We start from the raw sequence: 12,935 nt of genomic DNA on the forward strand, positions 1-12,935 counted from the left end.
ACATCCATTTGACCTTCACAGACATCTGACCCCTGAGGAACCTGTGTTTGTCCATATGGTCCTCACAGACCTCCCTGAGGAGGGGCTTATTATCCCAGCCTTCCGGGTGAGGAAGCAGAGGCTCCACATGTCTCAACACTAGAAGGTGCCAGAAAAGGGCTCTTTCCCTTTCAGAAACCTGTGTAGGGTTATGGTTCTCATAATTATTGAAGTGGAATGTATTGCTTTGGAGTTATTTCATCTCTCATGAAGTTCATTAAAACTATATTCTAACCCTTCTCATTAAAGAAAGAAAAAGCCAGGATGAGCCCAGAACTATTCATTTTCAAAGACTGCAGCTTGATTGAATTTATTTTAAATGTGCAATGCTCTCAGATACTTCGGATCGGCTTTTTTAAAAATTCACTTTTTATACAGACCTAAAATTGGAAGCATTTTTCCTCCCAACAAATTCAAGATACCTACTTCCCTCTTTTTTCAGACATGTATGCATATCAACAAAACCCCTTAACCTCTCTTTTTACCACAGAATTTGTAGCATGAACCCTCCCTGTCAGCAGACAAAGTCCCTCAGATGTCAGAATAGACTCGGCCACAAGCTGAAGCCCTGCGGTTTGTGCCAGAACCGGCGTGTTTGTGAAAGCCAGAGGACTCTGTTTTCTCCCTCTTTTCGTGAATGATGGGAGACATTTCCTAAGCTCCTTCCTGATGGGTGACTGGGGTGAACTGAAGCCTTCCGAGCAGGTAAAGCTGAGACTCACTTCTGCTTCTCCTGCGTTTCTTTCACAGAGAAGGAGGGTGAAGCTATTAAAGATGGTGTTTCAAGTCCTAGGAATGAAACTGATTCAAATGGGGAGCAAACTGGCTAAATTCCTGATACTGTCACAGAAAACAATAAGTGCTAAACAATCCTTCCCCCTGCCTTGAAAATGGAGAACAATTTTGCATATTTACCTTCCCCCTGCCTTGAAAATGGAGAACAATTTTGCATATTTACCTTCCCCCCAGCAAAACTACCGTTCGACCAGCTTTAATAAGGCACTTCACGTCATTAAAGGAGAACATTCCCCTGAAGCGAATCCTCAGAGGACATGAATAAGAGATGACTTCTAGTTATTTCCAGTGGGACGTCTTGTGTTGCTATCTATATATATTAATGTCATCACAGATGAGTTGCCTATTATAACACATTTCCTCTGGGAACCATTGGGTATTTTAATAATTATTGAATTATTTATTGCTCACACAAAGCAGAGAAAAATTCTCTATGAGCAAGACCTCTTCTGTTATGAAAAAACAAAACACTTGGTCAGAAAGTGTTCCCCTCCCCTCCCTCCCTCACCTCTGCATGATTGAGAAAGTCTGCCAAAATGTATCTTGGAGACGGTTGTTAGCTTTTGTTTTACTTATTTACGTATGCTTTCATTTATGTATTTATGGGTTCATCCTAAAAAATCTCGTGGGTCAGGAATGGGAAGGTGGAATAGGTTTCATTTTTTTCTTTTGTAGTCATTTAAACACATGAGCTCTCACCTCTTTCCATCCTACCCCACCCTCCCTAATGAAGAAATTCTCAGACACCACTGACGTCATATGAAAGTGACCTGGAGGCCGGGCGCCGTGGCTCACGCCTGTAATCCCAGCACTTTGGGAGGCGGAGGCAGGCAGATCACGAGGTCAGGAGTTTGAGACCAGACTGGCCAACATAGTGAAACCCCATCTCTACTAAAGATACAAAAAATTAGCTGAGCGTGGTGGTGGTTGCCTGTAATCCCAGCTACTTGGGAGGCTGAGGCAGGAGAATCACTTGAACCCAGGAGGCAGAGGTTGCAGTGAGCCAAGATCGTGCCATTGCACTCCAGCCTGGGCAACAGGGCGAGACTCTGTCTCAAAATAAATAAAATAAAATAATAACCTGGAGAGACTTTTAAAAGTTCTATCCTAGGCAAGTAAAATCTCAGTCTCTAGAGGATGACACCTAACATGGGTATGCTGGGAAACCTATGCAGCTGATTCCAATCAGGGTTGAGATTCACTTTGTAAGGTAAGATCAGGCTGTGAGTCAGGCCTCAGGAGCCATGGGTACGCCTTCAGCTCCACCTGCAGCATCTGTCTCCCCAGCTCAGATTCCTCATCGTTAAGATGATTATCCAATCATTAACTACCCGCCATGCATAATATTAGAAAATACCATGCCAGGAAAAAGTACTCAAAAATCCAGTGTTGGACAAATATCAGATCCCATTATGCTCCAGCAAACAAATAGCATCTAAAACTAGTCACGTGCAAGTGCACTGAAGGCTTTAAAAAAAGATTAGTCAATCAGAAAAGAGGACTAAAAGTTCATGCTCACAGATAAATACCTCTAAATATGCAGACGGGTTCTAGAAAGCCTTACAGAAACATCATCCTTTCAACAACAAAAATGTCCCTAGGTGCTATACATAGAATGCTGATTTGATGTATCCCAAATATGGAAATTATTTTACCAGAATGCATTGCCCTAATTGCATGTTGGAAGATTTGCCTGTGATTTTGCTTTACTGAAATAAATCCCTACAGAATCCATTGCTTTCTTTTCAACATGCCCTGATACTTGACCCCATTCTATTTCACTAACCAGATTGCAATCTCCTTGCATTCCGTTTCTCCTCCGTGGGCACCCAGTTTTCTCCAACAATGTTTTGATGAGGCTTCTTGAGTGGTTGTGGGGTGGGTGGTCACCAGCAGAGAGAACCTGTAGCAGGTCTGCCAGTTGGCCTGAACTCCCACGGCCTCTGCTGTCCTGGGCTGAGGGTTTGTCTGTCTCAGTAGAAAAAGCACGGCTGAGTAGAAGAAACAACGGCACCCAGGATACTGAAAGCTTTGTCCAGAAGCACATTTCCACGCTTCCTCCACCTTGAGTCTGTCTTGAATGGAGATGAGTGTGTTGCCGTTTATGGGGTAAACTTGTAACCGAAGGAATTTCTGTGGTAAAGGGGAAAAATAAAGCCTTCAATTATTGTGCCTGCAACATGTTTGAAAGGATTCATTAATTGGGTGGCTAAGCTGATTTGCAATGACAAGCTGTTTCTACACAGCACGGGGTCTGTAGGTAATTTCTAACCCCAAATGGCAGGAAAGTACCATGGCTGTAGACTTTCAAACTGCACAGCAGCCAAAAAGCTTCGTAGATTCTCTCTCCCTAAACTAAACATAGCGTCACATAAGTTTCTCCATTTACCAACAGGTGGTACGAGTTACAGGACCCAGGTTGGCAAACACCTTATGTTTATCCCATTATAAAGAACTCCAAGTGATTCACGGTCCTCATCCCTAAATAAAAAGAGAAAATAAATTCTACTAAATGACCAACATCACGTTGAGTTTAAAAGTTTTAGGCCAGGTGCAGTAGCTCACACCAGTAATCCCAGCAGTTTGGGAGGCTGAGGCAGGCAGATCACGAGGTCAGGAGTTCGAGACCAGCCTGGCCAATATGGTGACACCCCGTCTCTACTAAAAATACAAAAATTAGCCAGGTATGGTGGCATGTGCCTGTAGTCCCAGCTACACAGGAGGCTGAGACAGAAAAATTGCTTGAACCTGGGAGGCGGGGGTTGCAGTCAGCTGAGATCGTGCCACAGCACTCCAGCCTGGGCAACAGAGCAAGACTCTGTCTCAAAAAAAAAAAAAAGAAAGAAAGAAAAAAAAAGAGTTTTAGACAAGGAAAAGTACTAGAAGAAAATAATAATGTTCAGAAAACACAGGTCTGTTTTTTTTAGTTTATTAAACTAAACTAACCAATACTTTTATTTTATTAAACTAAATGGAATAAATATTAAACTACTCTAGAATCAAGATTCTAGAGTAGGAAGCATCTTAGAAAAACAGAATTTCAAGACCTCAAGAACATGACACAGGCACTCACTCAGTGGTGACTGAAGGAGAGGGGGACGACTTTAGAGCCAATCAACTTCCTGGAAAAAAAATTATCTTTCTGTTGATGGCTTAAGGCATGTAAAACGTTAAAAGCATCTCATGTCCAATCCTGGCCCAGAGATGAGCTGGTAAATGAGTGTGGGCTAGTAACAAAGGTACTGGGATTACTTTTATGAGTTAAAAACAACAACAACACTTTAACGTTGTTATGTTAGCAATTTAACAGTGACAGAAGATGATGCAACCATTTCTAACCCCAGTGCTTACCTTCAGAAGAAAGATAAATGATTCTTTATCTGGAGCTCCACAGCCTTTTAAATCCTGGAGAGTATTTCACAGTTACAAAGTTCCCTGTTTTTAAAATTCTTTGACTGTGCGCTGGGAGCTAGAGAGGATTATTTCAGCCCAGAAAAGTTTTCAGTTGCTATGGAGAGAGCTGCTCTGAAGGTAACAATGAAGGTGGATAAAAGGGAGAACTTTCTGTCTGGTAGATTTTCAAGGTAATCAAATCAGTGTGGTTCATGAATTTAACTTTTTAGATCAACAATTAACCAATTTTCTTAGGCTCGCCTACTGTCACTTGCCTTTCAAGGGACAGAATCTAGGTCAAAGGATTTCACCTCACAGAATAGAAAGACTTTAGTGTTAGATGAAGATTTTTTCCTCTGCAGTTGATTGTGTAATAACTGTTTCACCCAGGCTCAAACCAAGGATTTGTTGAAAAGATAGGCTCTTTGGAACCCTATTTGTTTTGCAAGATGCAGAAGCCTAAAAGATTGAAGGCTTTTGTAATTAGATGCTTTCACATGAAAAGTATTGGTTGAAGGAATGAAATTCTTACCAGGGATGTAGGTAGTATAAACAAGGGACTTTAATCAGCTGCACATATTGTGATCACCAGCATCGGTGGTAGTTCTTACATCAGATCCTTCATGCTCCACAAAACAAAACCTGTCAACAAATTATTAGTGAGTAAATGACTGAAGGAACAAAGTGGTTCATTTTCTAGGAGGTAAGAGAAGTTAAATCCTAAGATTTCAGAGTGGGCAGAATGCATGCCCACAGTATAGGGGTTTAAGGCAGCTGGTGGGCACGTAGAGGAAATCTGAGATCAGGATGATTAGCCTCATCACTAATTGCATGTGAAACATGGGAACCACACAGTAGGATATTCCCAAGAGAATGCTAGTAATGAGAGATAACAACAAGCTAGCAGCCCTCGCTCACTCTTGGTGCCTCCTCAGCCTCAGCTTCCGCTCTTGCCGTGCTCAAGGAGCCCTTCAGCCTGTCGCTGCGCTGTGGGGGACCCTCTCTGGGGCTGGCCAAGGCCGGAGCCGGCTCCCTCTGCTTGCCGGGAGGTGTGGAGGGAGAGGCGTGGGCGGGAACTGGGGCTTGATCGGAGGCTGAATCCCGTGCGTGGACCAGAACGTTGGCCACGATGCCCGGTCTCCATCTCTTCCTTGCTTGTCCTCTTTTCCTCTTGATTGTCTGGGACTAGCTCCCTCTAGGCTGCCAGAGTGCCCGGGCTAGGTGCTCGGGCTAGGTGCTGCAAAGTCCTGTGGCTAGTGCCAGTGAGAGGTGAAGCCAGCTGGGCTTCTGTGATCATGGGGACTTAGAGAACTTTTGTGTCTAGCTAAAGGATTGTAAATGCACCAATCAGCACTCCTGTGTCTAGCTAAAGGTTTGTAAAAGCACCAATCAGCGCTCTGTGTCTAGCCAATCTGGTGGGGACTTGGAGAACGTTTGTGTCTAGCTAAAGGATTGTAAACACACCAGTCAGCACTCTGTGTCTAGCTAAAGGTTTGTAAAAGCACCAATCAGTGCTCTGTGTCTAGCTAATCTGGTGGGGACTTGGAGAACTTTTGTGTCTAGCTAAAGGATTGTAAGCACACCAATCAGCACTCTGTTAAAATGGACCAATCAGCTCTCTGTAAAATGGACCAATCAGCAGGATGTAGGTGGGGTCAGATAAGGGAATAAAGGCAGGCCACCCGAGCCAACAGCAGCAACCAGCTCAGGTCGCCTTCCATGCTGTGGAAGGTTTGTTCTTTCGCTCTTCACAATCAATCTTGCTGCTGCTCACTCTTTGGGTCCATGCCACCTTTATGAGCTGTCACACTCACTGCGAAGGTCTGCAGCTTCACTCCTGAAGCCAGCAAGACCACGAACCCACCAGAAGGAATGAACAACTCCAGATGCGCCACCTTTAAAAGCTGTAACACTCGCCGCGAAGATCTGCAGCTTCACTCCTGAAGTCAGCAAGACCACAAACCCACCAGAAGGAAGAAACTCCAGACACATCTGAACATCTGAAGGAACAAACTCCAGACACACGATCTTTAAGAACCGTTAACACTCACCGCGAGGGTCCACTGCTTCATTCTTGAAGTCAGTGAGACCAAGAACCCACCAATTCCGGACACAGTAACACTGATGGAAATACAAAAGGCAAATATTCTTAGAAAATTCCAGGCTTTTTTTTTTTTTTTTTTTTAGATGGAGTCTCACTCTGTCACCCAGGCATGAGTGCAGTGGTATGATCTCGGCTCCCTGCAACCTCCACCTCCTGGGTTCGAGTGATTCTCCTGCTTTAGCCTCCTGAGTAGCTGGGATTACAGGCAGGTGCCCCCACATCTGGCTAATTTTTTTGTATTTTTAGCAGAGACAGGGTTTCACCATTTAATGGTGGCCAGGCTGGTCTCGAACTCCTGACCTCAGGTGATCTGCCCACCTAGGCCTCCCAAAGTGCTGGGACTACAAGCGTGAGCCACTGCACCTAGCCAGGGCTTCTCTGTAATAAGCCCTCAGGGAACAGTTGGGCTTAACTAAACTGTCAAGGAAAGGGACTTGGCTTGTGTCTTGTGAGCTCTGTGCTGAGATTAACTGAAGTTAGAGTCTAGAATCAGCAGTCAAAGAGAGCAGCAGGGAGTTGGGACTGAAAGTCACGCTGAGTTAAGCTGAGAGTCCAGTGGAGGTAGAGAAGCAAGGAGGGAGCAGGCTCAGGACCAGAGGGGCACCCGACCACAGCTCCCTCTGAGCTCCTCTCAGTGCCAGCTCTCATCCCCATGGGGACCACTTGAGCATCTTTTTTTTTTATTTTTGAGACACAGATTTGCTCTTGTTGCCCAGGCTGGAGTGCAATGGTGCGATCTCGGCTCACCACAACCTCCACCTCCCAAGTTCAAGCAATTCACCTGCCTCAGCCTCCCGAGTATCTGGGATTACAGGCATGTGCCACCACAGCCAGCTAATTTGTTTGTATTTTTAGTAGAAATGGGGTTTCTCCATGTTAGCCAGGCTGGTCTCGATTGAGCATCGTTTATTAGCTGTGTCCCAGTCTCTAAGACTTGGAGATGAGATCACTAAGGAGAAATAGTCCAATCCCTATTCAGCAAGTTCTCTGTTCCCACTATCACCTATGTTAACTTTAAAAAAGAAAAGTCACACAAATTTAGAAAATAGACTTTATTTCTTACAAATGGGTTACAGCCTGCTAGGTGGCCACTCTGATAGGCTGGGAATCACAGCCTTGGCCATCCAGCATTTGCAGGCACTTCACAGGAGGAGGCACTGGGGCAGGAGATTTATGCTCTGAACGTGTTGGCAAAACATACATATTCAATAGGTTACAGGAGGTGCTATGAATATTCATTAAAGGTCATCGTGATGCATGTATATTGAACATGCATGTAACACACAACCCATGTTCACCTTGAGGTGGAGACTTAAAGTTTAAATGTATTACAATTAGGTCCTATATGTCAAAAGGTGAAGGAGACACACGAAGGTATTCAGTATGTAGTTTCTGAAAACCGGCTAGAACCAGTCCATGGCCAGTGGTCTCCAATCAGGAGAAAGTTACTGAAATCAGACTCTTGTCCAATCAAAGCTGTAGTTCTGGCTGGTAGAATGGGGTGTCAGTCAGCGCCTGCAGGCTGGATGAGTTGTAATTGTTTTCATATTGCTTACCTCAAGGCCAGTGGTTGTTTAGCTGCTAGAGAAAAATAAAAACCTAGTGGCAGTTAGAACATAGCTTAGAGTATGGCACTCAACCCTTGTATGGTATGGTCTTAGGACCTGTTCATAATATGGCATCTTATTGCCACAAAGAGTCCATTCCAGTCTTACGGTCTCTATTTTAATATGAATGCTGGTCAGCGGTGGTGTCTAAACTGCAAAAGAGAGGAGGTACGACAAAGCATATCTGACCTTCCATCAGTCATAGCCAGGAACTCAGTTTTTAAGGTTTCTCTTTGGTCCCCTTGGCCGAGAGGGGATCCACTCACTCAATTGGATGGCTTAGGATCTTTAATTTACACCTGATACTTCCAAGTACCTGTCCTTTGCCCTTGTCCCTGCAATTACCCCCACTTCCTGGCCCATCTCCAATGAGCAGATCCTGAAATTTGCTCAAGTCTCACTGGATAACCTGCCTTGTTGCTACAGGACTGGATCCTGATTCACTTTGACCAGTGCCCCCCTGGGAGAGTGGGGGCTTCTCCTCCTCAGCACCCAGCCTACCTCTTGTGGGGCCTTCCCTGGCAGTTGTATGAGGTCCCTCAACTATGATCTACCTCTAGGCCTGGCTTCTCCCCATATCTCCCTTTATGATGTCATCTTCCCTCTTCTCAAAGGCACTAACCTTGCTAAATAATAATTATAATAATGCTTATTAACATTGATCATCTCTTATGTCTAGGCACTCTGCTAAGTAACATTATATTTTCTCAGATAATAGCAATGAAACCTAGTGAACTTCTCATGGTACAATTCAGAAATGCCCAGGGTCACACAGCTAGTAGGTGCCACCAGAAATCCAGGTCTCTCTGCATCAATTCATTCTTGTACTACTGGGCAACTACCTGTTGCAATGGTACCCCATATTTTTATCTATAATCTAAGATTCTTTTTACAATGTTGTATGGATACACAAATGACTCAAACACTCATCAAAAAGGGAAATAACCTACTACATTTTAATTTTTGCATTCTCTCCAAAGCCTCTTCAGCCCAAAGTCTTAGAAAAAATTAATTTTAAAAAATTGTAGAACTTTATTAGTCTGGCCAGTGGTCCTTCTGTTAATCTTTTCAAAAAACAAGCGCCTGGATTTTTTAAGGGTTTTTCATGTCTCTGTCTCCTTCAGTCGTGCTCTAATCTTAGTTATTTCTTGTTTCTGCTAGCTTTTGAATATGTTTGCACCTGCTTCTCTAGTTCTTTTAATTGTGATGTTAGGGTGTCAATTTTAGATCTTTCTAGATTTCTGCTGTGGGCATTTAGTGCTATAAATTTCCCTCTTAACATTCCTTTAGCCATGTCCCAGAGATTCTGGTACATTGTCTCTTTGTTCTTATTAGTTTCAAATAACTTCTTTATTTCTGCCTTAATTTTGTTATTTACCCAGTAATCATTCAGGAGCAAGTTGTTTAATTTCCATGTAGTTGTGCAGTTTTGAGTGAGTTTCTTAATCCTGAGTTCTAATTTGATTGCACTGTGGTCTGAGAGACTGTTATGATTTCCATTCTTTTGCATTTGCTGAGGAGAGCTTTACTTCCAAGTATGTAGTAAATTTTAGAATACATGCTATGTGGCACTGAGAAGAATGTATATTCTGTTGATTTGGGGTGGAGAGTTCTGTAGATGTCTATTAGATCCACTTGGTCCAGAGCTGGGTTCAAGTCTTGAATATCCTTGTTAATTTTCTGTCGTGTTGCTCTGTCTAATATTGACACTAGGGTGTTAAAGTCTCACACTGTTATTGTGTGGGAGTCTGAGTCTCTTTGTATGTCTCTAAGAACTTGTTTTATGAATCTGGGTGCTCCTATATTGGGTGCATATATATTTGGGATAGTTTGCTTTTCTTGTTGCATTGATCTCTTTACCATTATGTAATGCCCTTCTTTGTCTTTTTTGATCTTTACTGGTTTAAAGTCTTTTTTGTCAAAGACTAGGATTGTAACCCTTCCTTTTTTGCTTTCCATTTACTTGGTAAATATTCCTCCACCCCTTTATTTTGAGCCTATGTGTGTCTTTGCACGTGAGATGGGTCTCCTAAATACAGCACATCAAAGGGTCTTGACTCTATCCAGAGAAGAAAAGAGAGAAGAATCAAATAGACACAATAAAAAATGATAAAGAGGATATCACCACTGATCCCATAGAAATACACACTACCATCAGAGAATAGTATAAACTGCTCTATGCAAATAAACTGGAACATCTAGAAGAAATGAATAAATTCCTGGACACATATACCCTGCCAAGACTAAACCAGGAAGATGTCAAATCCCTGAACAGACCGATAACAAGTTCTGAAATTGAGGCAGTAATAGCCTACCAACCAAAAAAAGCCCAAGACCAGACAGATTCACAACCAAATTCTACCAGAGGTACAAAGAGGAGCTGGTACCATTCCTTCTGGAACTATTCCAAACAATAGAAAAAGAGGGACTCCTCCCTAACTCATTTTATGAGGCCAGTATAATTTTGATATCAAAACCTGGCAGAGACACAGCAAAAAAAGAAAATTTCAGGCTAATATCCTTGAGGAACATCAATGTGAAAATCCTCAATAAAATACTGGCCAACCAAATCCAGCAGCACATCAAAAAGCTTATCCACCATGATCAAGTTGGCTTCATCCCTGGGATGCAAGGCTGGTTCAACATACACAAATCAATAAACGTAATCCATCACATAAACAGAACAAAGGACAAAAAACACATGATTATCTCAATAGATCCAGAAAAGGACTTCAATAAAATTCAACATCCCTTCATGCTAAAAACTGTCAATAAACAAGGTATTGAAGGAACGTATTCCAAAATAAGAGCTATTTACGACAAACCCACAGCCAATATCATAATGAATGGGCAAAAACTGGAAGCATTCCCTTTGAAAACCAGCACAAGACAAGGATGCCCTCTCTAACCATTCCTATTTAACATACTATTGGAATTTCAGGCAAGGACAATCAGGCAAGAGAAAGAAATAAAGGGTATTCAAATAGGAAGAGAGGAAGTCAAGTTGTCTCTGTTTGCAGATGACATGACTGTATATTTAGAAAACCCCATCATCTCAGTCCAAAAACTCCTTAAGCTGATAAGCAACTTCAGCAAAGTCTCAGAATACAAAATCAATGTGCAAAAATCATAAGCATTCCTATACACCAATAACAAACAGCCAAATCATGAGTGAACTCCCATTCACAATTGCTACAAAGAAAATGCCTAGGAATACAACTTACAAGGGACGTGAAGGACCTCATAAAAGAGAACCACAAACCACTGCTCAAGGAAATAAGAGAGGACACAAACAAATGGAAAAACATTCCATGGTAACGGATAGGAAGAATCAATATCATGAAAATGGCCATGCTGCCCGAAATAATTTATAGATTCAATGCTATCCCCATCAAGCTGCCACTGATTTTCTTTGCAGAATTAGAAAAAAATTCCTTAAATTTCATATGGAATGAAAAAAGAGCCCATGTAGCCAAGACAATCCTAAGCAAAAAGAACAAAGCTGGAGGCATCATGCTACCTGACTTCAAACTACACTACAAGCCTACAGCAACCAAAACAGCATTGTACTGGTACCAAAACAGAAATACAGGCCAATGGAACAGAATAAGACCTCAGAAATAACACGACACATCTACAACCATCTGATCTTTGACAAACCTGACAAAAACAAGCAATGGGGAAAAGATTCCCTATTTAATAAATAGTACTGGGAAAATTGGCTAGCCATAGGCAGAAAACTGACGCTGGACTTACTTCTTTAAGCTTTTTTCTGAATAGATGCAGAATATTCAACTGAAAAGGCAGCTTCTAGATGTGGAACTAGTCTTATATATCTTCTGTCTCTGTGATCCTTTCAAAATAATATTTTCATCAATTAAAAAATGTCAGTTTTGAATGTAGCCCTTTGTCTTTGATTTGGAAGCTGATAAATATGATTAGACAAAAACTATAAATTTTATGTGCAACCCTCAAAAAATATTTTTCTTATGAAAGTCCTATATGATCACTAATAAAAGGCTGTAGAAAATATCTAAGAGTTTAAAGAAAGGCAATCTCTCCAGAGGTAACTGATATTATCTGTTATCATTTGGTTTCTCTCTCTTTGGTCCCTTGGCATATTTGGATTATATGTGTAATTTTGCAGTTTGTTTTTACTTTTTACAATATTATGTGATTCTCATTAAATATGGATTTTTCTTTTTTTTTTTTGCTTTGAGATGGAGTTTCACTTTTGTTGCCCAGGCTGGAGTGTAATGGCACAATCTCAGCTCACTGCAACCTCTTCCTCCCGGGTTCAAGAGATTCTCCTGCCTCAGCCTCTCAAGTAGCTGGGATTACAGGCGCCTGCCACCACGCCTGGCTAATTTTTGGTATTTTTAGTAGAGATGGGTTTCACCATGTTGGCCAGGCTGGTCTCCAATTCCTGACCTTAGGTGATCCACCGGCCTCAGCCTCCCAAAGTGCCAGGATTACAGGTGTGAGCCACCATGCCTGACCTTGGATCTGTTTTATTAATCATTGCAAAAGTTCACCTTTCGGAGAAGGAAAAGGAAAGGAGGGGTCTAGGCCTCGAGGATCATCCAACTCACCCTGTGAGCCCCTGGCTACCTATCCTTGGAGTTTTGGTTGAATGAAACCAATAAACTCCTATCCCCAAGAGATTGTTTTTATCAAGTTTTCTGTTGATTTGAGCCAAAGGCAAACACTCATAGAGCTTGAGACAATGATATGTCTTGTCATCTTGTTTCTTAAAGTGACAATTTCAAGCATAAAAGAGGCTGGTGGAAATGGAAAATTGGTATCAAGAGGCCTGGTGGGTGTGGGCACTTCATTTCATAGCTATTCTGAGTCACTCTGAGTGAATCACTGTGCACACAGGTGTATTCCTGATATATTTCTGCATGGAAAATCGACACAAACTTAGTCACTTACAATAAGTCAAGTGGATTATTTCATACTTTCTGTGGGTTAGAAGTCCAGGCACCGCTCAGCTG

General features: G+C 42.2%; 1 protein-coding gene across 4 annotated transcripts in view; it reads right to left on the reverse strand.

Moving 5' to 3' along the window:
• SLC39A12 (solute carrier family 39 member 12) overlaps nt 1-4,372 on the reverse strand; it is an 83,161-nt gene extending 78,789 nt beyond the window's left edge. For all 4 annotated transcript variants that reach the window (XM_030819235.1, XM_003257691.3, XM_012499338.2 and 1 more), the window contains exons 1-2: nt 4,186-4,372; nt 2,621-2,967 (exon numbers count right to left, since the gene is read on the reverse strand). In XM_030819235.1, the coding sequence (XP_030675095.1) occupies nt 2,621-2,881 (261 nt within the window). In that variant the 5' untranslated portion in view covers nt 2,882-2,967; nt 4,186-4,372. The remainder of the gene's footprint in view (nt 1-2,620; nt 2,968-4,185) is intronic.
• Nucleotides 4,373-12,935: the final 8,563 nt, after the last annotated feature.

The sequence above is a fragment of the Nomascus leucogenys genome, chromosome 9 (assembly GCF_006542625.1).
Source record: "Nomascus leucogenys isolate Asia chromosome 9, Asia_NLE_v1, whole genome shotgun sequence".
In the NCBI taxonomy this organism is placed as follows: domain Eukaryota; kingdom Metazoa; phylum Chordata; class Mammalia; order Primates; family Hylobatidae; genus Nomascus; species Nomascus leucogenys.